Raw genomic sequence first — 27,266 nt, 5'->3', positions numbered from 1 at the left:
TGGTTCTTAAGATCAATACAGGATTTCCAAGGTAATGTTCTCTAAGGACTGTTGTAAATGAGATCAGATTATTTGACCACAATAGTTTCTTCTGACTCTTAAGTCTACACGTCATTACACTGCCAGATAAAAGAGCTGGGTCCATTCCTTCTTTTAGTGATGGGCCCTCCCATTCCTCTCATTCCTCAGGATAATCACCAGGGACGATCAGCAGCCAGTACCTAGCTCACATTGCTGTTGGAGATTAGTAGGAGTCAGCCTTAAATGCCTCTGTGAGGGCAGATGGGACTGTAGCTGCCCAGCACAGTGCTGCAGGTCTGGACCCCCTTCCAGCTCCCGCTTGGCCTCTTTCTGGTGCCCTTAGCTGTTGCTCTGGCACTTCACTGCCTCTTACTCGTAGCTGCTCTCTCCTTGGGTTGCGCCCTGGTTTCCTAGCTGTGCTTCTAACTTCCAGCGATGATTCTGCTCTGCCCTCGAGATTTCTGTTTCTCTTCACTAGCATCTTGATCTTGGTTTATAGCATAGGCAGTTCCTGCCTCTGAACTGATGTCAGCCAAGAGTCAGGAACTGAACTCTGCCAGACTTGGTCACGCTGCTTCATGCCGTGTCAGCTGAGGTGGAGGTTACGGTGGTCAGGGAAAAGACCTATCCTGCTTTCAGTGGGAAGCTGAAAATGTGTAGCATGGGGAAAAGAAAACCTTTTGGCCTTGAGGAATGGGTCAAATACACACTACAAATCTCAGACTGCTACAGAGCTGTCTGGGCCAGGTGGTTTTTTTTTTTTTTTTTTTTTTTTGCATTTTCATAGTGCCAGCAGTATTTTGTTTAATTGTTTAGCAAAGAAAAGTGACTGCCAGCATCAGTGGGTCAAATCTGCTGGTAGTTGTCTATTTTCCAGATATTTGGCTTTATTTCCCAGCTTCAGAAATGCATGGCTGTTGCAAAGTTTTGTTTCCCATGGCTAAATTTGCGTTTTAAATCCATCTCTGGGGGAACTAGGTCTTGGTACAGAGGAATCAGTGCTGGTTCTGGCTGTTACCTTACGGAGAATGCTATGTTATTAAGCAACTTTCTATGATACCTGCAGGAATTAGAAATGTGTTTCATATTTCAGTTTTCCAAGTAAGACATCTCTTTTTTTCAGGGTGTATCACTTCACAGCAGTTAGGATCTTTCCTTTCTTTGGGGCAGGAGAAGATTCTTTTGCAAATGCAAAATACACAATCATAAATGAAATAAGAAAAATAATATAGGAAAAAGGGTAGAAAGTTGAGAGATTACTGAAAATACCAGATGAAATGTGTGGGGTTAGAGTGTTACCCGGTATGGGAGGGGGAGGGAAGGGCGGAGAGGTCCTGGCAATGATTCTTCAAAACAGGTAGTAGGTGTTTCCCCTGGACCTCACATTAATTGTATTTCATCTGTTAACTGTTTGCTGTCTTCCTAGTTCTTTGAATGATTAATTATCTGTTCTTCCTTACTTCGGCTTCCATGTATATTGTTTACTCTGTATTTTTTGCTTCCTGCTTCTCCTTTCTGGCATATTATATCCAACCTTTCTTTCCACCTCTTGAGCCTTCTCTGTGCTATGCCTCCCCCCATAGTCCCTGGATTACATGTCTGTGGTATTTCCTGGCATTTTATTATAGTAATAGGTTGGGAGGTGCTAGCAAAAAAGCTTTTTGTTGAGAACTGTTCCAGACCTGTTCCCTGGCCTAGCATGGTAAGAAGGTGTATGAGGTAATAGAAAGCTTTGAGTCTGCTAGAAGAATTCAGGCTTTGTTTATCTGTGGCCTGTATCATTGCAGAGTTGTGGATGTGTGGGATTTGGTGTCTCATATGATGAGATACCTGCCGTGACTACTTGTTTGCCACTTCTGTGGCCAGTGAAGTCATCAATAGTATTTCCCAAAGCCTTTATCCCAGGTCTCAGACAGAAGTAGACTTTCCTGTAACCAATTTTATATGAGGAAGGGGATTGTCTTTCTTTCATTTCCCAAAGAAGTTAGCTGTGACTGTATTATTGTGAAGGTGTTTTGAAGGACATTTAAAAAACTTGACTTTTTAATCTTTAAGAGATCAGAACTCTGTGGAGTGAGTTTTTTCTTGCTGATCCCACTGGCTCAGATATGTAGGGACTTCTGTTCCTTTGAGGGCAAATGAAGTAGAACAAAAAGCAAATTAAGGATTTCTCCTTTTCTTCCACAGATGTTGTCAACTTGGATCTGAAGTCTACCCTCAGGGTTCTGTACAACCTGTTCACAAAGTACAAGAACGTTGAATGATCCTGGAAGCTGCTGGGGTCTTCATCCTTCCAACCTCCTTAGGCAGAAACTACAATAAACACACGCTCTGCACGCTCCCGTTGTGCCTTATGCTGTACTTCATGCATTCTTTCTACAGTTGATGTGGTCTCTTTGTAGCTGTTTGTATGACGATCCCACTAAAAATAATGCATGTGTATTCTCTAGGTCACTTGAAAATGTGTAGATATTTCACACTTTTACCAGAAGATGCTGTTGGGTCTGTTGTTTCTTATGATTAACAAATGTTCTTTTGATAAAGGAAATACACCACTAACTAGTAAGCGGGGAAAACATGAGACCTTCCTCATGACTGGAGACTCTTTGATTCTACAATAGACTTGCTTTTTCATGCTCCCTGGCTGCAATTGGCATTTGATGATTTTCCAGGCTTAAGTGTTAGGAATAGAAAATCAGCATTGGAATTTGTTAAGAAGCTGAGCCTTTTCTTTCAAATAAGGTTTTGTGTGTTCTGTTGGGTGCGTGGAACTGAGGGCGATCACAGGCACTATCTGAAGCTAATGGCAGAAGCTTCAGTTTTTGTTTAACCTCATGCTACTCAGTGTTATTTCCATTCAGTGTTTACACAAAATAGGTCTTGCAATGGGATGACCAGCTAATCTTTTGATGTCTGGCTTTTATTTCATCTCCTTTCTATGTGAAATTTGGTTGCTAGAGCCACTGTCATCCATTAAGCACAGAGCTTCAATGAGATCAGTCAGGAGCTGGTCAAATAGGCACAGGCTGGATTAATGCATTTTGCTCCCGATCCTTTCTGAAATGCACATGGGGAATAATGAACTTGGCAGTTTAAAGGCTGATTCTTCGTTTCATGTAGCTGAGTTAAAGGATCAGATTCATTCCTGTTGGAGTTATTGGCAGCTGTACGGATTTGGGAGTCAGGTTTTTATAAACAAAGTTTTATGTATTTTGTTTCCTAAAGAGTAAAACTGAATTCCTCTGTAAATAAGAGCTTGCCTATACGTACAGATTGCACTGGGCTATGGAAGGCATGTGGTATACATAGTGCAAGCCAATGGTTAGCACTCAAATGTGAAGCTCTTCAGTGATTAGTTATTCTGATGAGTAGATCTTCAAACTATTTTAGTCGAATTGCTCTGTGCCATCCCAGGACATACTCGGCTAGGCTCTGGCCTAGACCTGTAGTCTTTTAAGTAGTTACGGATTTTAGTGGGAATCTGTTTTAAAAAAGGATTGCTAGATTCATCCAGTAGACTCTAGTTACCTCATAGTACCTGACAGGTTTCATCTGTAGAGCTGTTCCTGGCTGGTGATATGCTAGGTACGGCAGTGTGTACAAGGAGGCTGTGCTGGAACGTGAGCCATCTGAGTAGATTTTTGAGGAGAGCTGTGTGAAGGAAATGGGGCTGTAATTTCTGGAGTAAATTATTTGTGGAATATGCATATAATAGGACTTCTTTCCTTGGAGTGTGTAGGGGAGAGATCTGACTGCTTTTATGTATCACAGCAGCAACTTTTTTTTTTTTTTTATGGGCAGCCATGATTTTGTGTGAAACATTAGGCAGTGCCCCAAAGAGGAAGCAGGTAATATTGCTCTGTTCCATGGGCTCACTTGAGTCGTGTTGTAAGTAGGCATCTTCTTCCACTAAAAATGAATTTCTTACACCAAACATTATTTACCTGTCTGAGTTCAAGAGGAAATGCTATTTGAGTGGTATAATTTTACAATTAGGATTTTCTCCTTCCCTCGTTAAACGTTTTTTAATCTCAAAGGGAGAGAAATGGGCTTCTGCTTCTTTGTTTCTTGGTTTTGGGTTCTGAGTTCTAGTATTTGAATTATTTGGGTCATCTCCCCTCCCACCTCCAAAACAAAGATGGAAGGAAGTTGCCCTTTCGTTTCATGAAAAATTCAGATCTCATCTACTCTATAAGGTTCTGTGGGGAGTCATTGCTTGCCTGTACTTCAGGAGGGAGCTGACCTCTCGCTGTTTATGCAGAGCCTAGAACAACTGGACTTGAATTTCAGATGGGGCCACTAGACTCTCCCATGATGCTGGCAATTATTACAGAGGAGACTTGCAGAGGCACTAAGGCCTGCTGGGTCAGCTCTCCTGGCAAGTTAATAAAATTGGTCTAACTTTCATGCTGTGAAATAGGGGTATCATGAGGCTGCAAGGCAATTGAACTGAAAGGTCTCTCCAACTTTCAGTTTAATGCAGTGGGAGACAAGTCTGTTAGAGAGCTGTGATTGCATGCACCTCCCTTTGGGTGATGTGGAAGTGCCAGTGCTGTTTATATTCTCTGAGTTGCTGGGAAAGACCTCCAGAAAATCTATTTTTTGAAATTGTAAGCAATATTAATATCAAAACCAAACAGAAAATAACAAGAGGAGATTGTTAAGAGCAGTTTGGCTTTGGGAGGGGGAATGGCTATTTCTGAGATGAGATTATACAAACTGGCATCTTCATTGTGCGTGAGCAGATGTGAACATACCACCAGATCTTAAAAAGAGTCTCTGTTTTGTTCAGTTATGTGTTTCTGGTCACTCTGGAGAAAGCTGAGCCCCTGCTCTACAACCTGAGGCATGGGTTCCCCTTAGCATTCCTTACATTACTATCCCTGTCAGTCAAGACTGCGGGCTTGGTGCCCTGAACAGGTTGGTGGCAGGTGTCATACCCAGTTTTGTTACATTTTTAAGTCTGTTGGTAGATGTTGCACAGGGAAAATACATGTTTCATTCCTTGGCTCCTTGCTGTGTAGCCAGGTCACTCTTCCTGTAGACGCTGTATTTATTGTTAACCAGATTGGGAGCAGAGTGGATTTAACTGAACTGGAACTTCATCCCAATCAGTCCAGTTTCCAGGAAGAGCAATGTAGGTAAAGCTTCTCTAAACACCTGCCTTTGTCATGCCTTTCTGTTACGTATGTATGATACTTACTTCTTTTACTCTCAAAAAGATCTGTCAATGTTAAAAATGTTATTCATGAACTCTTTGTATTACTGGAGTTTTAGATACGTTCCGTGGGCGCCAGTGGGGTAGATGTGAATCCTGTTGATTTCACCTGGAATGCTGAATGCTCTACAGCATTAAATCTTCCACATTTAAAAGTGCTTAACGAACATCTGTCTTTTCTGGTCCATACAACCTGCCTTTTAGGTGCATCTGCTTGACATACCAGTGAGCTGTATTACCACAGAAGCAGCCCAGGTACTCCTGAGCTGCATCCTGTTTTTCAAGATGAAAAGCCAACAGTGGCAGATTTTTTTACATCAGTTTAAACCTTGTAGGATTTCTTACCCCTCTTCCCCACACCCCAGTGCTTGCAGTATTAATGGGTTTTTTAAGAATCTTTTCTACTGTTTTTAACAGTGTTTACTCTGTATTTCTAATTACTGAAAACCAGCCTTGCGGATAAAATTCTGGACTTGTCATATGCTGGAGACATCCAGCTTTGTGACAAGAGTTGTGTACTGTAAGCAAGTTACAATGCAATGCTATGTTTGCTAAAAATCACAGCAGGAGTGTTATGCATGGTTTGTGACAGTTGTACTATTTATTCAAATAAATAAATAATGCCCAGTTGGTTTTCTACATCTTTTTTTTTTTTTTTTTTTTTTTGCTAAATGGGGAAGTCTGTGGGAAGAACTTTTGAAAGGTGAGCTTCAGCCGTCTTCATCAAGGGTCCTAGATATATGATGATCAATGCAGACCTAGCAAAGCATTGATCTCGGGTTTCTGGCCCTGGTACAGGTGGTGAGATTGTGTGGGCAAACACAGATGAGATCTTCTGTAGGCTTCATCAGCCACTTGTTTTAAAAATTATTTTTATATTACTTAGCTACCTACTGGACCTCATCAAGTTGTTTACTTTTTTCCTTTCACAAGAGAAAAGTAACTGAATTATGTTCTCTGATACCATTAGAAGACCTCTTCGACACTTGGGAAGCCAGAAGCCCAAGTAAGTCTCGAGTGACATTGAAAATGCCTGTGTGCATATCTTTGCTCTGGTATGGAGAGAGCATAGAGTGGCTCTCCAATAAAGCAAGGCCGTGTGGAGAAGCAGGAAAATGCATTATCAGAACTTGTTATTGGTGGGAGTGCTGTTGATTCCTTGAATTGTTCTTCAGTGGCTATTTTTATGTGAGGGCCAGGTGTGTGTGTGTGGGTTTGTGTGCATAAGGTGTGTGCTTTGGGAATGTACAGAAAGACTGGCAGGGAGAGATGGGCAGGAAATCAAATGCAACTCTGATGCGGAATTTACTAGTACTGTTCTTCAGAAGACCGGGTACTTCATGCACTGGTGGCAACGTCAATTTTTGGAGGAAAGAAGATGCTTGTCTGTCACATGCATTTCAGACTTGTTCTTTTAGCGCTGATGTGCTGAATTGTGAACAATGCTTTCAGGAAAGAAATCCTTTGAGTTGCCAGTTGAAGTAGGGAGAGACCTAGTAATTACAGATGGATTTCCTAACGTTTAATTCTTCCTGCTCCCTCTGCCTGCTGATATGAAACTGGATTTGTCCGAAGTTCCCAATAGCATCTCCAACTATACCTTCCTTTTATTTTTCGCTCACTTTGTTTCTAGGCTGTGGTATGGACTTCCGTATAGTTAAGAAGGTACTCTGGGTCTTTGCTATTTTGATGTATTGTTGTGCTTGTAATCTGCTTAGAAAATACAGTTAAGTTTGCCCTTTGGTTAAGGATTTTGGGTTACGTTCTGAGTTACTAAGGATTCATGGCAGCTGGAAATCTGTTTTCAACCCACTTTCCTTTATCCCATTTAGCTCATGCTGAACTATCCATTCTTGTTTATGGCATGGAGCTAAACACAGGAGTCAGTCAGTCCCTTAACAGCATTAAACTAGACCAGCTTAATTAGTGTGGTTGTGTACTGTCTCATTCGGGGATTTCATGGAGGACTGCAGAATTGCTTTTGCTTTATGGAGGAGTTAACTAATGTAACTGGTACCTGAAAGATATGTCCAGGGAAAGTTGTTGCTGTAGGGAGGTTTCTGATGGAAAAGGGAAGGAAGAGCAGCAGCACTGCCTAGTGGAGATAACTTGTCTCAGATGGGAATTTTGGGCCCTGGTGTGGCTAACTAGCTCTCACTCTCTAAGGACAACTGAGTTAATGTCATTCTGCCTAGGTTTCTTCTTCTACCAGGTAGGTAGGGTAGTGCTGATCAGCTTTATAAAATGCCCAAAGGACCATGAGAAAAAGATGTAATGTAACGTGATGGTTTTGTCTGTTGTTGACTGTTATTATTACATGCAAAGAAAAAGTGCACTGTGGGTCACCCCAGATGCAGACTAGCAATAGTCATGCCATACAGTACTATGGAAGAATGATCATATCTTTCTAATACTTTCTGGTATTTCAGGAGTTGTGAGGTTGCATGTTTCCTGCATTTGTATTTCTGTTTATTTTAGTCTCCAGCAGGGACCAAGCACATAGACAATTACGTTCCGGATATGGCTGTGGTTTCGTTTTTAAGAGTAGTCAGTACCGTGCGGCACAACTTCCCTCTCGCCCGCTCTGCGTGCTTTGTGCTGCCCTGCATGTGAGGCTGCAGCTTTGGCGCAGGACGCTCCGAGCCTGGGGGTCAGTCCCCTCTCCCCATAAATTTCATCGCACCTGCTCTGAGAAGATCTTGGAAGAACTTCTGGAGAATTACTGAAGGAAAGAATAGTAAGTTTGGGAAAAGGGACTCTTTTTGGGTGCTTTTAAAAAATTATTATGTTTTTTAACTGTAAGACTTTCTGTGTCCACGTGGATTGTTATTGCTAAGATGACATCTCTTCTGATGCTAATGAGCAAAAATGGTGCTTGAAAGGTCTGGTACTAAACAAGGAAATTAAGTTTTAAACTGGGCATGCAATGCATATTCTCTTTTTTTCTTATTTGTTTTTCAATTCTTGTTTTCTGAAGGCAGAAATACTACTGTTAACATTCCCACTTGTTTTTTGTTCCCTCCTTTGTGGGATCTATTTAAACCTCTTTCCTAGGAAATGTGTTTGAGCACATGGGGAGTAGGGCTTTTGTTTTTTCAAACAGGAAATAGAACAGTTGAAACAATTTAGTAACATCAATAAGTACCTTGTGTATATTCTACTGCTAGTTTGTGTGCCAGCAACCACTGGTAGCTCATTAATGCTTTATATCGTATATCGGGGATATCTGGGAGCCAGACTGTGTGAAGACTTGTGGAGGAAAAGTGAGCTGATCTGACCCACTTAGAGAATTAGTTGTTTTATCAGTAGTTGTGGCATTGCAACATGGTGCAATAGTCTTGGCCTAAGAAAAATTCACTTGTTGGCTGCCTCAGCAGGTGACAGAGGAGAAATTAATCACCCATTGACTTTAAAACAGACAAGCCTCTGATATCTCTGATGTTGTCTCAGTAACAGAGAATGAAGGCTCAAATGATGCCATTTGAATAGTCAATAATTAAACCTCAGTTGTATTTAAAAATGTCATCATGAAATGCCTCTACAATCAGTATTCAAGCAGTTGTCTCCTACAATGATCTCTTCTCAAAGTACTGATAAATAACACGTGCAGGAGGGTGGAGGCTGGAAAAAACAGCATGTCAGTCACAGCTCTGAATAGAAAATTTGAACGATGGGCTGCAGAGGCTGATTGCAGCAAACATGGAAGCTTGTGTGCGAGAACCAAATCTTCCATCCCTTCCTATTTATTATTAAACAGCTAACCCCAAGAAGGAGTCCTAACCCAGTCATGTTCCATTTTATGTTGTTTCTGCAGTATTTTATTCTTTGAAAGGCTGCTGTCTAGGATCAAGCCTCACAGAAATGAAACTTGCCACATGAAGGACTGCTCGCGAATGCTAATTATTAATAATAAGCAGTGTGTCTATTAAATGCTAAGGAAATGCGGTTCTCAGGCTCTGAAATGGCTGTGGGAAATCAATGTAGGTAAATGTGAAGTGAAACACACGGGGGGAAAAAACAATACTAGCTCTCCAGATAAGTGATGGGCTCTAAGCGGAGAGTTGCTATTTAGAAATAAGATCTTGGGGATATAATAGATAGTTCCATTAAAGTGTCGTCTTGGCACTCAGCAGTGATCAAAAAAGCAAACAGTGTTAGGAATAAGGAGGAGAGGATTGAAGAGCGATGCAGTGAACAACAAGAGGTTGCAGCACGCCTCCCTAAATCTGTGCAGATCTGGTTCCCAGTGCTTCAAAAAGGCTGTGATAGCACTGGAAGGAGTTCAGAAAAGGGCAACTGGGATGATCAAAAGTACTATGGAGTGGTTTCCCTGTGAAGGATGACTAAGATGTAGGAGGCCGTGCTTCCTCAGTTTCAAAAAGAGCTGACTGTTGAGGGTCTAGGATAGTAATACAGTATTAACATGGAGTAGGAACACAGTGGTGGGAAGAATGTGGATAAGTCTCCATTGCACTGTGTGTAGTGGGGAGCTTCAGGGGAAGGTGGCAGGTCAGACACGCAACAGGAGGTGGTGCTCCCTGCAAGGTAAAGCCACGCTCTTCAGCTCCTCACTGCTCAATGGTGGGAGATACACACAGTCAAGGGGTGAATGCGAGGGTCGTGGGAAGTAAATGTGTTGAGATGTTCTAATTACCAGGACCCAGGTTTGATTTAGGAAGGCTGAGCTGCAGGCTGTTAGAGTGGTTTAGGGAAGTATCTGCTTCACTGTTTATGGTTTTTTTCACCCTAAGCTTCTGCTTTTGGGTGCTGTAAGGGACTGAATACTAGGCAAGCTAGTCTTACTCAGTATGGCAATTTTAAGACTCTGACTGAGTAGGACATACAGAGCTGAGGCCTTAGAGGATATTGACTTATGCTATTGCAAATTCTTAATTTCAGGCCTTTTCTTACAGGCTGCCAAATTTTAAAGAGTGGCTTCTGATGTTTGAATTCTTTGGCCAAACAGAGACCACTTTGATGTGTATATAGTGAAAGGAAGTAAGAGATACACAAGATAAGTATTGCAGCAAAGCTGAGTTAGTATAATTGTTGTGGATTACACAGGCGATTACAGAAGACTTATGTGCAGGACTTCCCAAGGCATAACAACTGCCAGAAATCTAATTTAAAAGTAAGTTGTCCTTAGGTTGATCTGTATTAATTAACTTTTCTTTCTCAGTTAATTTTGTCTGGGCAGTCTCAGATAGTTCAGCTGTTTCTCAGGCACTAAATGACTCAGTTTCTCCTGTCTTACTTTACCAAGCACCTTTTTAGAGACAGCATTCAGTTTTGCAGCCACCATAATGAAACTAATTCTATCATGACCCTTTCCCCTAGTGGCTTGCTGGGAATTTTGTACCTAATTCATTTTACCAGACTGCTGTGCAAAAGCATCCAATCTCTATATTCTACCAATATTCTTGGCTTCACAAAATCCATGTTAAAATACATGTTCATAATGCACTTTGACTGAAGCCTTTAATAAATATGTGGGGGAGGGCCTGCAGAGCAGCACCATGCTGCTTGGCATATAAAATTATCAAGGAGAGAAATGTCATCTCAGATATCTTCTATGGGCAGTGTGCAACAGCATTTGCAGCAACTGCCTGGCTCCACAGTGTTTATAGGGCTGGGTCATCATATCATCTCACTGCAGGCACCTGCGGTAGCAGCTGAGGCTGTCTCTTTGGTGACAGAATGGAGGTGGTAACTGAAAAAAGCAAGCCAGGGCTAGACCCTCGTTTAAATCCTCTGGATTGCTCTTTAAAGGTGCCATGTCTCCTCATTACATAGGGAGCCTTGAGGGACAGGGTACCTAATACGGGCGTCTCAGGTAGACAGTAGGAGTCTTCACCTGTGTGAACCACTAACATGGGTCATCTTGCTTTCTGTTAGAAAAACCAAAAGCAGTCAGCTTCCCCTCTTCTAGAATGGCCCTGCAGCACTGAACTTCAGAGAGAAGAGAGAGCATTTCCCATCCGCAAACAGGTAGCACTCCCAATTAGAGAGCAGAACAGCAGTCCATCCTGCTGGGTACCCTGTGTCCAGCAGCAACTGGGATTTGATGATTCAGAGGAGTGTAAAAAGTTTTCCTTGGCACCGTATTGTCTCCTCTGCTCTGGCTTTCATAGATTTTAGGACTGTTGGTAAAGATGAGATCTCTTACTCATGGTGGTACAGATGCTGCTGTGATACAAACCATATGCTGCTATGACTGTCCAGGGCTCAGAGCTGTGATTCTTCTGTAGTTCCTTTCACTGTATTTGTACAGTTGCAGTATATCATTCTTGATTCCTTGCGCTTAAATCAACGTATGTTTGGTGTAATAAAGAGCCATCTTCTTGCATGGCTGGATGGCTGGGCCCAAAGAGTTATGGTGAATGCACTTAAATCCGGTTGGCGAGCAGTCACACACGGTGTTGCCCAGGGCTCAGTACTGGGGCTGGTCTTGTTTACTATCTTTCTCAACGACATGGGTGAGGGGATCGAGTGCACCCTCAGCAAGGTTGCAGATGACACGAAATTAAGCGGGAGTGTGGATGTGCTTGAGGGTAGGGAGGCTCTGCAGAGGGACCTGGACAGGCTGGGTCGATGGTCTGAGGTCACCTGTACGAAGCGTAACAAGTCCAAGTGCCGCTGGGTCCTGCGCTTGGGTCACACCAACCCCATGCAGCACTACAGGCTTGGGGCAGTGTGGCTGGGAAGCCGCCTGGCAGAAAAGGCCGTGGGGGTGCTGGTCGACAGCGGGCTGAACGTGAGCGGGCAGTGTGCCCAGGTGTCCAAGAAGGCCAGGAGCATCCTGGCGTGTATCAGAAGCAGTGTGAGCAGGAGGGGTAGGGAAGGGGTTGTGCCCTGTACTCAGCACTGGTGAGACCCCACCTTGAGTACTGTGTTGAGTTTTGGGCGCCACAGTATAGGAAAGATGTTGGGGTCCTGGAGCGGGTCCAGAGAAGGGCGACGAAGCTGTTGAGGGGTCTGGAAAACAGGTCTTATGAGGAGCGCCTGGGCGAACTGGGGTTGTTTAGTCTGTAGAAGAAGTCTCAGGGGAAACCTTGTTGCTCTCTATGACTACCTGAAAGGAGGCTGTAGCAAGGTTGGTGTCGGTCTCTTCTGCCAAGTAACAAGTGATAAGATAAGAGGAAATGGCCTCAAGTTGTAGCAGGGGAGGTTTAAGTTGGACATTAGGAAGAATTTCTTCACAGAAAGCGTTGTCAAGCACTGGAACAGGCTGCCCAGGGAAGTGGTGGAGTCACCGTCGCTGGAGGTGTTGAAAAGACGTATAGTTGTGGTGCTTAGGGACATGGTAGTGTTAGGTTTGCCGTTGAACTCAATGATCTTAAAAGTCTTTTCAAACTTAGATGATTCTACGATTCTATAATATAGTTTGTAAAAGAGACTATTCAGATTCTAGTATCTGTAACTTTTTATTGAATTTTAGTCTTTGCGAAGCTGAAGGATCCTAGTCTTTTTAGTCTTGTGGTCTTCACTGAAAAACCTTTACGTGAACATTAAGATTGCAAAAGTAAGCACTTGAAACTGAACATTTTGTACCATGTAAGCTGCCTGTAGACCCTGGCTCTGTCTTTTCTGTTGTCTGTGTAGGCAGCATGGTACAGCCTTAATACCCATGGTTAAAAAAATCGGAGTCATCTCTGCTTGCACTGTGGTTTGAGTCATGGTTTCTAGAAGAGTGAGAAATATTATTGCCAGCCCGTTATTCATAGATAGTTGCTGGTGATAGAGATGAACTCTCTAGGATAGCATGTATGCAGTCTCTCCACCCAGCTCTGACAACCCCATGCCTTTCTCTGACTTCTGCTGTCCTCCAACATGACTCCTAGCTGTTTTGGAAAACCAAAACCTTGCCCATAGTTTTGTGTTTGTTGACAAGTTATTTTCACCACTGTGTTGTGTATTGTCATTCTGCTTGATTTGAGGACATCTGGGTTGGGAAGGGAAGTCGTTCTCCAATCTGTGTTTAAAATAAGAAAAATCTTTGAGAAATCATGCAACTTAATCTAACGTGAAGATGGGATTGTCTACCCAGAAACATGTCATTGTTTCCCCACAGCTGTACCAGTTGGCCTAATAAAGGGAACTGCTTTATTTGTATAAGCCTGTATTTATAAGTTTGTCTAAGTAATTTAACTACTATATTCTTGATTTAATGCTTTTTAAGTATTGGTCATTTTTATAGCAGATATCCATTGATACCTAGGAACTGAAAGCTTTTTCATTTCAATTGAAATAGGATTTTACAGATCTAATTCAGATGAAACAGAATTAGATGGAATTAAGGCAAGTTTTAGTACTTCAGGGCTTTTTCCCTACATTTTGATGATTAACAGAAAAAAGGAAAGTTCTTTTTAAGTTATTTTTCTTTACACACATTTAAATACATTTTTGAATTTCTTAAAAAGCAATCTACCAGTTGTGAAATAGTAACCGAAAAACCCCTTCAGTTTTTTTGTTTTCTTCTTAGCACTAATTTTGATCTTTACATGTCCTTACTCATGTTGCTTTTCCCCCCATATTTTTTACCAGTTTACCCGGAGTGAGAAAAGGCAATGGATCCACACTTTTTAAATGTGTTTACACAGCCTGCTGCACTTAATGAATTACTAGCTGAGAATGTCATCACTCAAGGTATGTACTTTATGAACCGGGACAGAAAAAGGTCACAAGAACAACCTGAAGAAGTATGCAGAAAATGTGCAGTATGAATCATACATTTTTCAGCAGTTGTCCCATGGTTTTATCAGCAGCGAGTAAGCTCTGTGCGTGTAATTTGGCTGCTGATTCTCTAGAGGCAGATCATGAAGAAGTTACACAGATTCTAGCTGGTTCTTTAACTGAAATTTAAATTTCGCACATAAGGGTCTGACCAAGTTTGTCTTCCTCTTTCCAGAATTGTCTGTCTAGATCTTGCTTATTTGAATTACATTGAAGCATAATTTCCAACAGCAGTCTTAATAGTCTGATATACCATTTTCTTGCTCATAAGGAATTAGTTAAAAAAATTACAGTGTTTCTACATATGACAGTTAGTGGTATTGGGTAATATTAAACTGATAGCAGATTTTACAGCAAACTTGCATTAGTCATATCTGATACTTGTAATGGATTGTGTTTGCTTCCTTTCATAGGTGAGAAGAAGAAACTCATAAAACCGACCTCAAGCAACAATCCCAAATTGGAAGAATTAAAACTGGTACCATTTCTTTTACTATATTGTTTAACCCTCACCTCAAGTTGTTTTAACCTGTTGTGTTAGTGCTCAGCCCTGTAAATTACCCAACTCTGTGGCCCCAGTCCCCTACTCTCCATTGATGGGGATGAGCTCTGCTTTTGGCACTTGGACTGCACACAAGTAAACCAGAGCTTTTGCTTAAGTGCCAAGACGGCTGGGGCTGTACAGAACGAAGCTTCAAATGCCTGCATCACCCAAGAGTGATCACTGCTGTGTGTAAAGTGGAGTGTAGATTTAAAAACTGAGTTTCTTATCTGATACCTCTCCTAACCTTGGACATGTGGGTGAGCAACACCAAAAGTACCCGATTGCTACTTCATTGTAATGATAGTGTAATAGCAATGAGAATCCAGCTGGAACTGTGGACCATGACTGAAAGCAAGCCCACATCAGCATTTGCTGTGACTAAAGAGAGATGTTCAATACGTGCAAGTTTTCTGCCCTTATCCCATGATAACAAGCGTGCTGATTTGCAAGAGTCTTCTGTCTTCTCCCTCCAGTGGCAGCTGGCTTGGCTACGATGCAGGCTGACGAGGATAGCATAGAGCAGAGGGAGAAGGGGTGAAGGGTATGCGAATCACCAAGAGTTCAGGAGAAGAGCTTTCAGGCTGTTGTATGGTACATTGTCTGCTTGAGGTAACTGTGAAAGATGAATGCTATTTCACAGGAAAGTACTTTAATTCCAAATAATTTTGAAAATCTCCCCTGTGCATTTAGTCACCGTGTTTCTCTTAATGGCACAGCCCAGGGAAAGGCTAGCATACTGAAATTTCCTGGAAGGAAAGTGGCGTGTCTCTTAGCAGCACTTCTTACATTATGGAGATAATAAAATTGTTATAAATATTATGAAAACCAGCTTAGGCTATGTGCTGATGTGTGTATTATATGGCATTCATAAATCCATAAATATGTGCGTTTATATATTATGTTTTCTTAAACCTTTGTGCACATTTCATCAAAAAGATTTAATTTTTGTGTCAGGCATTCACAATGTTTTTATACAAAAGAGAAGATCTGAAAGGTGGTGCTGCAAAATGCAATTATGTTGTCTACAGAGACACTGAATTTCTTTCCAGACTGCCAAAAATGAAGAGCTTTCCTCAGTTTATGAAGATTTCTGTAAGCTTCAGTGCTTAATCTATTTCCTGTCAGAGACTCCTGAAACAATGTTTTTCACTGTTTAATTACTTCTCTTGCGGTGACAAGCAGGTAGAAATTTGGTCCAAAGGGAGGCAGTCCTCTGGGTGTCCTATGATGCCACTGATTGAGTGTGGCAAAGAGTTCATGGCACTTCTAGACAAGAGCATGAGATGGAGTGGTGACAGGGGGGGTATCTTCAAGGGAAGAATAAGGAAAACAAAGAAACTGATTTAGGAGAAAGACCCTGTTCCGCTGCACTTTCATTTTGAGGTGCCTTTGGGGAGCTACAGAATGTGAAATGGCTAACTGTAGTCACTGTAAATACCAAACTGCATATAAAATACAAGATGGTTCAATTATGTACATGCAGAGTTACAGGCTTGGGGCAGTGTGGCTGGAAAGCCGCCTGGCAGAAAAGGCCGTGGGGGTGCTGGTCGACAGCGGGCTCAACGTGAGCGGGCAGTGTGCCCAGGTGGCCAAGAAGGCCAGGAGCATCCTGGCGTGTATCAGAAGCAGTGTGAGCAGGAGGGGTAGGGAAGGGGTTGTGCCCCTGTACTCAGCACTGGTCTGGAAAACAGGTCTTATGAGGAGCGCCTGGGGGAACTGGGGTTGTTTAGCCTAGAGAAGAGGAGGCTGAGAGGAGACCTGATTGCCCCCTACAGCTCCCTAAATGGAAGCTGTAGTGAGGCCGGTGTTGGTCTCTTCTCCCAAGTAACTAGTGACAGGAGAAGCGGGAATGGCCTCGCGCTGCGCCAGGGAAGATTTCGATTGGCTTTCCTTTACAGAAAGAGTGGTAGACATTGGGACAGGCTGCCCAGGGAAGTGGTGGAGTCGCCGTCGCTGGAGGTGTTGAAAAGGCGTATAGATGTGGTGCTTAGGGACATGGTTTAGTGGTGGGCTTGGTAGTGTTAGGGTAACGGTTGGACCTGATGCTCTTAAAGGCCTTTTCCAGCCACGGTGATTCTATGGCTCTATGAAATTCTTTGCCTGCTGTGATCCCGTTGTGCCCGTTGTTAACTAACTTTCTCTGCCAAAAGCGTGGTCAAATACATGTTTAAAATCAGCATGGTCGGGGGAAGGTGGCAGCACATCTACTGAGGGCCGAGGTTTTTCAGATGCACCGTTAGGAAGGAGGTGTCAGAACAAGGTGGTGGGAATAGGCCTAGTTTGGTTTTGAAGGGAGTTCTGGCTTCAGAACTCTGCTCTGGCAGTGGCCCCCTGGAGCGTGCCGAAGAGTCCCTGGTCGTGCTTGGGTAGGCAGGCTGGTTGTGGTGATCCCCCAGTCTCTTGCAGGGGCTTTTCCAAAGGCGTGTAGCGAGAGCCAGAAAGGTCTCTAGAAGAGACTAAGGGCTGTGATGGAGGATGGCAGCGTCGGGAAACCTTTGTGGTAAAAGGCGGTGTGAGGTTTCTGGGGAGGGGAAGGTAATGCTGCTTGACCCAATCTCTCCTCAGGTTTGTTTCCTGCGCTCGTGTGTCAGGCTTGCAGAGTCGGTGGCAGCAAGGCCGAGGTGGGGCTCGCTCGTGTGTGAGACAGAGGGGAAGGGATGCCACCTGGTGTGTCCTTGCGTTGTGTCTTGAGTGGTGAGGAGGGAGTAGGTTCTGGGCAAGTGGGGCTTGTGGGTACTTTGGGTTTGCTTTTGCAGGCGGATTCTGTGGTTTGTAAAGGTGTGTTGGAGCTTCATCCTTGCCCTGCACCAGAGGTGCTGAGCAGCGAGGTTCTGAGTTGCGCCTGTGTTTCCCTGGTGGTTCTGGGTAGGCGACGTTGTCCATGGGACTTCCCTTTGCTGGCCGGAGGTGTTTGGAACTGGCCCAGGGCGTGAGAAGGCGCTGGGGGGTTTGTGGTGGGAGATGGGAGCCTGTGCGGGGGCCGTGGAAGCGGAGGGCTCTGGAAGGAGAGGCGGTGGAGAAGGGGCCGGTTGGTGCCCTTGGGGTCCTGTGGCCAGGGCCCGAGGCCATGCTGGTGGCCGGTGTCACTGCGCTCATTTGCATGTGGAAGCCCGCTGGCTGCTTGCAGCGTTTCCCAGGAGCCTTTGCTCCCGGACTGTGGTGTCACAGGGGCCTGGGCCGGCAGGTGCCCTCACTCCTGGGGTGACTGCAGAGGTGGGAGGAGGCGAGAGAGGCAGCTTTCTGGTTCCCGCACCCCTGCAGCTGGAGGAGTACTTTGACGCCTTCCGGGTGTCCTGTGGCTTCGCCAGCGCAGCAGCATCTGTGTCTCCGAGTGGGCTTGGTAGCCATGCTGCGTAAGGAAGGGCAGAGAAACGGCCGTCCCAAGCAAGTGCGGTTCCAGCTCCCGACCAGGGACTGGCGGGAGGAGCGAGAGTGGGAGAGGAGAGAGGCTGCTGCTACCACCACGCTCTCAGCCCCAGCAGGTCCGTCGAGCGGTTCGCTGTGTGTCGTGGTGGAGCATGGGCAGATTGGCAAGGACGGCCAGCCGCCCCTCCAGCAGAGTTGGTGGAGGAGAGCGCTTGCCGGTCTGTGGGGATGGTACAAGCCCTGTAGGCAGAAGATAGTCGCTCTGGCAGAGGCAGCCCTCGTGGCGAAGACAACCCCCTTGGCGAAGACAACCCCCGCGGCAAAGGCAGCGCCCATGGCACAGGTAGCCCCCGTGGTGAAGGCAGCAGCGCTGGCAAAGACAACCCCGGTGGCAAAGGCTGCCCCCCTGGTAAAGGCAGCACCACTGGCGAAGACAACATCCCCAGTGAAGGCAGCCCCCCGTGCAAAGGCAGCCTCCGTGGCGAAGGCTGCCCCCCCGGCCAAGACATCACCCCCGCAGAAGACAGCCCCCCGGGCAAAGACAACCTCCCCGGCGAAGGCTGCTCCCCCGGCAAAGGCTGCCACTGTGGCAAAGGCAGTACCAGTGGCAATGACAACCCCCGTGGCGAAGGCTGCCCGCCTGGCAAAGGCTGCCCCCCTGGCAAAGGCTGGCCCCCCAGTGAAGGCTGACGCCCATGCGAAGGCAGCCACCCTGGCCAAGACAACATGCCAGGTAAAGGCAGCGCCCCCGGTAAAGGCAGCGCCCCCGGTGAAGACGACCGCCGTGGTGAAGACGACCACCCCGGCGAAGGCAGCCCGCCCGACTAAGGCAGCCCCCCCAGCAGAGGCAGCCCCCCTGGCGAAGGAAATTCCGTTTGCTGAGCCTGTTTACTCCAGCTTCGATTGGTTTTTTTGTGTGTAGGTTTTTAATGTATATAATCTCACCTTTTTTAAGAAAAAAAGACGAGTGCGTTTTATTTGTTTGTGCTATGCATCGAGGAACCCTTCACTACGCAGGGTCTGCTGGCAAGGGATGGGGTTCCTGTGTCTGAAAGGGGAAGAAGGATCCTTGCCTATGAAGTGGGCGGGCTGACTGAAAGGGCTTTAAACTGGATCTGAAGGGGGAAGGGGATAAAACCGGTCTCAACTGAGTTGAGCCTAAGGGTGGCAGGCCACTGCTGGGAGAGAAATCGTTAGCCCGGCTCAAGTGCATCTACGCTACTGCACGCAGCGTGGGCAAGCACAGCGATGACGTAGTTGCCATCAGAGAAACGTGGTGGGATGACCCCCCTGACTGGTGTGCTGCAATGGATGGCTCTGAGCTCTTGAAAAGGGACAGGCAAGGCAGACAAGGCGGTGGGGTGGCTGTCTATGTTGGGGAGTGTTCTGACTGCAGAACTCCACAACTGTGCTGGAGTGGTTCATGGGTAAGGATGGGGAGGAAGGCCGGCGAGGCAGACGTCCTGTTGGGAGTCTGTTATAGGGCACCCAACCAGGATGAAGAGGCTGATGAAGTGTTCTGCAAAGAGCTGGCAGAAGCCTCAGAATCCCCAGCCCTTGTTCTCTTGGGGGCCTTCACCTTAGCAGACATCTGCTGGAAATACAAGGCAGCAGAGAAGCAGCAATCGAGGAGGCTGCTGGAGTGTGTGGAGGCTCATTTGCTGACGCAGCTGGTAAGTGTGGCCACGAGGGGGGAGGCCTCGCTGGAGCTCCTGTTCACTGACAGAGAGGGACTGGTGGGTGATGTGGTGGTCGGAGGCCGTCTTGGGCTTAGCGACCGTGAAATGATAGAGTTTTCAGGTTTTGGCCAAGTAAGGAGGAGGGGCAGGAAGACCTCTCCCATGGACTTCTTAACTTTGACCTGTTTAGGACACTGGTTGAGAAAGTCCCTTGGGAGTGAGTGCTAGAGGGCAAAGGGGTCCCGCAAGGCCGGACGTTTTTCAAGAAGGAAATCTTAAGAGCACGGGAGCAGGCTGTCCCCATGTGCCGATGAGACGAACTGTCGGGGGAAACGAGCGGCCTGGCTGAGCCGGGAGCTTTTGGTGGGACTTAGGAGAAAGAGCAGAGCCTACCAGCTTTGGCAGAAGGGGCAGGCTACTCCAGAAGAGTACAAGGATTTCATTAGGTGGTGTCGAATGAACATGAGGAAGGCAAAAGCCCAGTTAGAACTCAGTCTGGCGACTGTTGCAAGAGATAATAAGAAGTGTTTTTAGAAGTACATTAACAATCAAAAAAGAGCCAGGGGGAATCTCCATCCGTTATTGGATTGTCACTGAGGATGAGGAAGAGGCCGAGGTACTGAATGCCTTCTTTGCTTCAGTCTTTAATCGTCAGACCAGTTCCCCTGAAGGTAATCAGCCCCCTGAGCTGGAGGACAGGGATGGAGACCAGAAGGATTCCCTCCTAATCCAGGAAGCAGTAGTGAATGACCTGCTCTGCCAATCGGGCACTCACAAGTCTCTGGGTGCGGATGAAATCCACCCGAGAGCGCCGAGGGAGCTGGCAGAGAAACGTGCCAAGCCGCTCTCCATCATTTCCCAGCAGTCCTGGTTAACGGGAGAGGTCCCGGAAGAGCGGAGGCTTGCCGATGTGACGCCCATCTACAAGAAGGGCCGGAAGGAGGATCCGGGGAACTACGGGCCTGTGAGCCTGACCTCGGTACCGGGCAGGTTTGTGGAGCGGTTCATCTTGGGTGCGCTCACCAGCAAGTGCAGGACATCCAGGGAATCAGGCCCAGCCAGCATGGGTTTATGAAAAGCGTGTCCTGTTTGACCAACCTGATCTCCTTCTATGATCAGGAGACCCGCCGTGGGGATGAGGGAAAATGTTGTCTGCCTGGGCTTGGGTGAGGCATTTGACACAGTCTCCCACAGCATCCCCTTGGACGAGCTGGGGGCTCGTGGCCTAGGGAGGTGTAGTCTTTGCTGGGTTAGAAACTGGCTGGCTGGCGGAGCCCCGAGCGTCGTGGTGGAGGGAGTTAAACCCGGTTGGCGAGCAGTCACACGCGGTGTTGCCCAGGGCTCGGGACTGGGGCCGGTCTTGTTTACTATCTTTCTCAACGACGTGGGTGAGGGGATCGAGTGCACCCTCAGCAAGGTTGCAGATGACACGAAATTAAGCGGGAGTGTGGATGTGCTTGAGGGTAGGGAGGCTCTGCAGAGGGACCTGGACAGGCTGGGTCGATGGTCTGAGGTCACCTGTACGAAGTGTAACAAGTCCAAGTGCCGCTGGGTCCTGCGCTTGGGTCACACCAACCCCATGCAGCACTACAGGCTTGGGGCAGTGTGGCTGGGAAGCCGCCTGGCAGAAAAGGCCGTGGGGGTGCTGGTCGACAGCGGGCTGAACGTGAGCGGGCAGTGTGCCCAGGTGGCCAAGAAGGCCAGGAGCATCCTGGCGTGTATCAGAAGCAGTGTGAGCAGGAGGGGTAGGGAAGGGGTTGTGCCCCTGTACTCAGCACTGGTCTGGAAAACAGGTCTTATGAGGAGCGCCTGGGGGAACTGGGGTTGTTTAGCCTAGAGAAGAGGAGGCTGAGAGGAGACCTGATTGCCCCCTACAGCTCCCTAAATGGAAGTTGTAGTGAGGCCGGCGTTGGTCTCTTCTCCCAAGTAACTAGTGACAGGAGAAGCGGGAATGGCCTCGCGCTGCGCCAGGGAAGATTTCGATTGGCTTTCCTTTACGGAAAGAGTGGTAGACATTGGGACAGGCTGCCCAGGGAAGTGGTGGAGTCGCCGTCGCTGGAGGTGTTGAAAAGGCGTATAGATGTGGCGCTTAGGGACATGGTTTAGTGGTGGGCTTGGTAGTGTTAGGGTAACGGTTGGACCTGATGCTCTTAAAGGCCTTTTCCAGCCACGGTGATTCTATGGCTCTATGAAATTCTTTGCCTGCTGTGATCCCGTTGTGCCCGTTGTTAACGAACTTTCTCAGCCAAAAGCGTGGTCAAATACATGTTTAAAATCAGCATGGTCGGGGGAAGGTGGCAGCACATCTACTGAGGGCCGAGGTTTTTCAGATGCACCGTTAGGAAGGAGCTGTCAGAACAAGGTGGTGGGAATAGGCCTAGTTTGGTTTTGAAGGGAGTTCTGGCTTCAGAACTCTGCTCTGGCAGTGGCCCCCTGGAGCGTGCCGAAGAGTCCCTGGTCGTGCTTGGGTAGGCAGGCTGGTTGTGGTGATCCGCCAGTCTCTTGCAGGGGCTTTTCCAAAGGCGTGTAGCGAGAGCCAGAAAGGTCTCTAGAAGAGACTAAGGGCTGTGATGGAGGATGGCAGCGTCGGGAAACCTTTGTGGTAAAAGGCGGTGTGAGGTTTCTGGGGAGGGGAAGGTAATGCTGCTTGACCCAATCTCTCCTCAGGTTTGTTTCCTGCGCTCGTGTGTCAGGCTTGCAGAGTCGGTGGCAGCAAGGCCGAGGTGGGGCTCGCTCGTGTGTGAGACAGAGGGGAAGGGATGCCACCTGGTGTGTCCTTGCGTTGTGTCTTGAGTGGTGAGGAGGGAGTAGGTTCTGGGCAAGTGGGGCTTGTGGGTACTTTGGGTTTGCTTTTGCAGGCGGCTTCTGTGGTTTGTAAAGGTGTGTTGGAGCTTCATCCTTGCCCTGCACCAGAGGTGCTGAGCAGCGAGGTTCTGAGTTGCGCCTGTGTTTCCCTGGTGGTTCTGGGTAGGCGACGTTGTCCATGGGACTTCCCTTCGCTGGCCGGAGGTGTTTGGAACTGGCCCAGGGCGTGAGAAGGCGCTGGGGGGTTTGTGGTGGGAGATGGGTGCTCTTGGGAGCCTGTGCGGGGGCCGTGGAAGCGGAGGGCTCTGGAAGGAGAGGCGGTGGAGAAGGGGCCGGTTGGTGCCCTTGGGGTCCTGTGGCCAGGGCCCGAGGCCATGCTGGTGGCCGGTGTCACTGCGCTCATTTGCATGTGGAAGCCCGCTGGCTGCTTGCAGCGTTTCCCAGGAGCCTTTGCTCCCGGACCGTGGTGTCACAGGGGCCTGGGCCGGCAGGTGCCCTCACTCCTGGGGTGACTGCAGAGGTGGGAGGAGGCGAGAGAGGCAGCTTTCTGGTTCCCGCACCCCTGCAGCTGGAGGAGTACTTTGACGCCTTCCGGGTGTCCTGTGGCTTCGCCAGCGCAGCAGCATCTGTGTCTCCGAGTGGGCTTGGTAGCCATGCTGCGTAAGGAAGGGCAGAGAAACGGCCGTCCCAAGCAAGTGCGGTTCCAGCTCCCGACCAGGGACTGGCGGGAGGAGCGAGAGTGGGAGAGGAGAGAGGCTGCTGCTGCCACCACGCTCTCAGCCCCAGCAGGTCCGTCGAGCGGTTCGCTGTGTGTCGTGGTGGAGCATGGGCAGATTGGCAAGGACGGCCAGCCGCCCCTCCAGCAGAGTTGGTGGAGGAGAGCGCTTGCCGGTCTGTGGGGATGGTACAAGCCCTGTAGGCAGAAGATAGTCGCTCTGGCAGAGGCAGCCCTCGTGGCGAAGACAACCCCCTTGGCGAAGACAACCCCCGCGGCAAAGGCAGCGCCCATGGCACAGGTAGCCCCCGTGGTGAAGGCAGCAGCGCTGGCAAAGACAACCCCGGTGGCAAAGGCTGCCCCCCTGGTAAAGGCAGCACCACTGGCGAAGACAACATCCCCAGTGAAGGCAGCCCCCCGTGCAAAGGCAGCCTCCGTGGCGAAGGCTGCCCCCCCGGCCAAGACATCACCCCCGCAGAAGACAGCCCCCCGGGCAAAGACAACCTCCCCGGCGAAGGCTGCTCCCCCGGCAAAGGCTGCCACTGTGGCAAAGGCAGTACCAGTGGCAATGACAACCCCCGTGGCGAAGGCTGCCCGCCTGGCAAAGGCTGCCCCCCTGGCAAAGGCTGGCCCCCCATTGAAGGCTGACGCCCATGCGAAGGCAGCCACCCTGGCCAAGACAACATGCCAGGTAAAGGCAGCGCCCCCGGTGAAGACGACCGCCGTGGTGAAGACGACCACCCCGGCGAAGGCAGCCCGCCCGACTAAGGCAGCCCCCCCAGCAGAGGCAGCCCCCCTGGCGAAGGAAATTCCGTTTGCTGAGCCTGTTTACTCCAGCTTCGATTGGTTTTTTTGTGTGTAGGTTTTTAATGTATATAATCTCACCTTTTTTAAGAAAAAAAGACGAGTGCGTTTTATTTGTTTGTGCTATGCATCGAGGAACCCTTCACTACGCAGGGTCTGCTGGCAAGGGATGGGGTTCCTGTGTCTGAAAGGGGAAGAAGGATCCTTGCCTATGAAGTGGGCGGGCTGACTGAAAGGGCTTTAAACTGGATCTGAAGGGGGAAGGGGATAAAACCGGTCTCAACTGAGTTGAGCCTAAGGGTGGCAGGCCACTGCTGGGAGAGAAATCGTTAGCCCGGCTCAAGTGCATCTACGCTACTGCACGCAGCGTGGGCAAGCACAGCGATGACGTAGTTGCCATCAGAGAAACGTGGTGGGATGACCCCCCTGACTGGTGTGCTGCAATGGATGGCTCTGAGCTCTTGAAAAGGGACAGGCAAGGCAGACAAGGCGGTGGGGTGGCTGTCTATGTTGGGGAGTGTTCTGACTGCAGAACTCCACAACTGTGCTGGAGTGGTTCATGGGTAAGGATGGGGAGGAAGGCCGGCGAGGCAGACGTCCTGTTGGGAGTCTGTTATAGGGCACCCAACCAGGATGAAGAGGCTGATGAAGTGTTCTGCAAAGAGCTGGCAGAAGCCTCAGAATCCCCAGCCCTTGTTCTCTTGGGGGCCTTCACCTTAGCAGACATCTGCTGGAAATACAAGGCAGCAGAGAAGCAGCAATCGAGGAGGCTGCTGGAGTGTGTGGAGGCTCATTTGCTGACGCAGCTGGTAAGTGTGGCCACGAGGGGGGAGGCCTCGCTGGAGCTCCTGTTCACTGACAGAGAGGGACTGGTGGGTGATGTGGTGGTCGGAGGCCGTCTTGGGCTTAGCGACCGTGAAATGATAGAGTTTTCAGGTTTTGGCCAAGTAAGGAGGAGGGGCAGGAAGACCTCTCCCATGGACTTCTTAACTTTGACCTGTTTAGGACACTGGTTGAGAAAGTCCCTTGGGAGTGAGTGCTAGAGGGCAAAGGGGTCCCGCAAGGCCGGACGTTTTTCAAGAAGGAAATCTTAAGAGCACGGGAGCAGGCTGTCCCCATGTGCCGATGAGACGAACTGTCGGGGGAAACGAGCGGCCTGGCTGAGCCGGGAGCTTTTGGTGGGACTTAGGAGAAAGAGCAGAGCCTACCACCTTTGGCAGAAGGGGCAGGCTACTCCAGAAGAGTACAGGGATTTCATTAGGTGGTGTCGAATGAACATGAGGAAGGCAAAAGCCCAGTTAGAACTCAGTCTGGCCACTGTTGCAAGAGATAATAAGAAGTGTTTTTAGAAGTACATTAACAATCAAAAAAGAGCCAGGGGGAATCTCCATCCGTTATTGGATTGTCACTGAGGATGAGGAAGAGGCCGAGGTACTGAATGCCTTCTTTGCTTCAGTCTTTAATCGTCAGACCAGTTCCCCTGAAGGTAATCAGCCCCCTGAGCTGGAGGACAGGGATGGAGACCAGAAGGATTCCCTCCTAATCCAGGAAGCAGTAGTGAATGACCTGCTCTGCCAATCGGGCACTCACAAGTCTCTGGGTGCGGATGAAATCCACCCGAGAGCGCCGAGGGAGCTGGCAGAGAAACGTGCCAAGCCGCTCTCCATCATTTCCCAGCAGTCCTGGTTAACGGGAGAGGTCCCGGAAGAGCGGAGGCTTGCCGATGTGACGCCCATCTACAAGAAGGGCCGGAAGGAGGATCCGGGGAACTACGGGCCTGTGAGCCTGACCTCGGTACCGGGCAGGTTTGTGGAGCGGTTCATCTTGGGTGCGCTCACCAGCAAGTGCAGGACATCCAGGGAATCAGGCCCAGCCAGCATGGGTTTATGAAAAGCGTGTCCTGTTTGACCAACCTGATCTCCTTCTATGATCAGGAGACCCGCCGTGGGGATGAGGGAAAATGTTGTCTGCCTGGGCTTGGGTGAGGCATTTGACACAGTCTCCCACAGCATCCCCTTGGACGAGCTGGGGGCTCGTGGCCTAGGGAGGTGTAGTCTTTGCTGGGTTAGAAACTGGCTGGCTGGCGGAGCCCCGAGCGTCGTGGTGGAGGGAGTTAAACCCGGTTGGCGAGCAGTCACACGCGGTGTTGCCCAGGGCTCGGGACTGGGGCCGGTCTTGTTTACTATCTTTCTCAACGACGTGGGTGAGGGGATCGAGTGCACCCTCAGCAAGGTTGCAGATGACACGAAATTAAGCGGGAGTGTGGATGTGCTTGAGGGTAGGGAGGCTCTGCAGAGGGACCTGGACAGGCTGGGTCGATGGTCTGAGGTCACCTGTACGAAGTGTAACAAGTCCAAGTGCCGCTGGGTCCTGCGCTTGGGTCACACCAACCCCATGCAGCACTACAGGCTTGGGGCAGTGTGGCTGGGAAGCCGCCTGGCAGAAAAGGCCGTGGGGGTGCTGGTCGACAGCGGGCTGAACGTGAGCGGGCAGTGTGCCCAGGTGGCCAAGAAGGCCAGGAGCATCCTGGCGTGTATCAGAAGCAGTGTGAGCAGGAGGGGTAGGGAAGGGGTTGTGCCCCTGTACTCAGCACTGGTCTGGAAAACAGGTCTTATGAGGAGCGCCTGGGGGAACTGGGGTTGTTTAGCCTAGAGAAGAGGAGGCTGAGAGGAGACCTGATTGCCCCCTACAGCTCCCTAAATGGAAGCTGTAGTGAGGCCGGTGTTGGTCTCTTCTCCCAAGTAACTAGTGACAGGAGAAGCGGGAATGGCCTCGCGCTGCGCCAGGGAAGATTTCGATTGGCTTTCCTTTACGGAAAGAGTGGTAGACATTGGGACAGGCTGCCCAGGGAAGTGGTGGAGTCGCCGTCGCTGGAGGTGTTGAAAAGGCGTATAGATGTGGCGCTTAGGGACATGGTTTAGTGGTGGGCTTGGTAGTGTTAGGGTAACGGTTGGACCTGATGCTCTTAAAGGCCTTTTCCAGCCACGGTGATTCTATGGCTCTATGAAATTCTTTGCCTGCTGTGATCCCGTTGTGCCCGTTGTTAACTAACTTTCTCAGCCAAAAGCGTGGTCAAATACATGTTTAAAATCAGCATGGTCGGGGGAAGGTGGCAGCACATCTACCGAGGGCCGAGGTTTTTCAGATGCACCGTTAGGAAGGAGGTGTCAGAACAAGGTGGTGGGAATAGGCCTAGTTTGGTTTTGAAGGGAGTTCTGGCTTCAGAACTCTGCTCTGGCAGTGGCCCCCTGGAGCGTGCCGAAGAGTCCCTGGTCGTGCTTGGGTAGGCAGGCTGGTTGTGGTGATCCGCCAGTCTCTTGCAGGGGCTTTTCCAAAGGCGTGTAGCGAGAGCCAGAAAGGTCTCTAGAAGAGACTAAGGGC

At 48.6% G+C, this 27,266-nt stretch overlaps 2 protein-coding genes across 3 annotated transcripts in view; both read left to right on the top strand.

Annotated features, from left to right (window-relative positions):
• Positions 1-2,579, top strand: part of PARVB (parvin beta) — a 59,855-nt gene extending 57,276 nt beyond the window's left edge. For both annotated transcript variants that reach the window (XM_086466224.1, XM_009948187.2), the window contains one exon: positions 2,209-2,579. In XM_086466224.1, the coding sequence (XP_086322350.1) occupies positions 2,209-2,285 (77 nt within the window). In that variant the 3' untranslated portion in view covers positions 2,286-2,579. The remainder of the gene's footprint in view (positions 1-2,208) is intronic.
• Positions 2,580-13,806: 11,227 nt separating this feature from the next.
• Positions 13,807-27,266, top strand: part of PARVG (parvin gamma) — a 60,814-nt gene continuing 47,354 nt past the window's right edge. Inside the window, exons 1-2 of the mRNA XM_086466210.1 lie at positions 13,807-13,885; positions 14,386-14,450. Coding sequence (XP_086322336.1) covers positions 13,807-13,885; positions 14,386-14,450 — 144 coding nt within the window. The remainder of the gene's footprint in view (positions 13,886-14,385; positions 14,451-27,266) is intronic.

This window comes from Leptosomus discolor, chromosome 1 (assembly GCF_034619465.1).
Source record: "Leptosomus discolor isolate bLepDis1 chromosome 1, bLepDis1.hap2, whole genome shotgun sequence".
Lineage (NCBI taxonomy): Eukaryota > Metazoa > Chordata > Aves > Leptosomiformes > Leptosomidae > Leptosomus > Leptosomus discolor.
The sequence above is the reverse complement of the archived record's forward strand: the minus strand, read 5'-3'. Positions and strand labels throughout refer to the sequence as shown.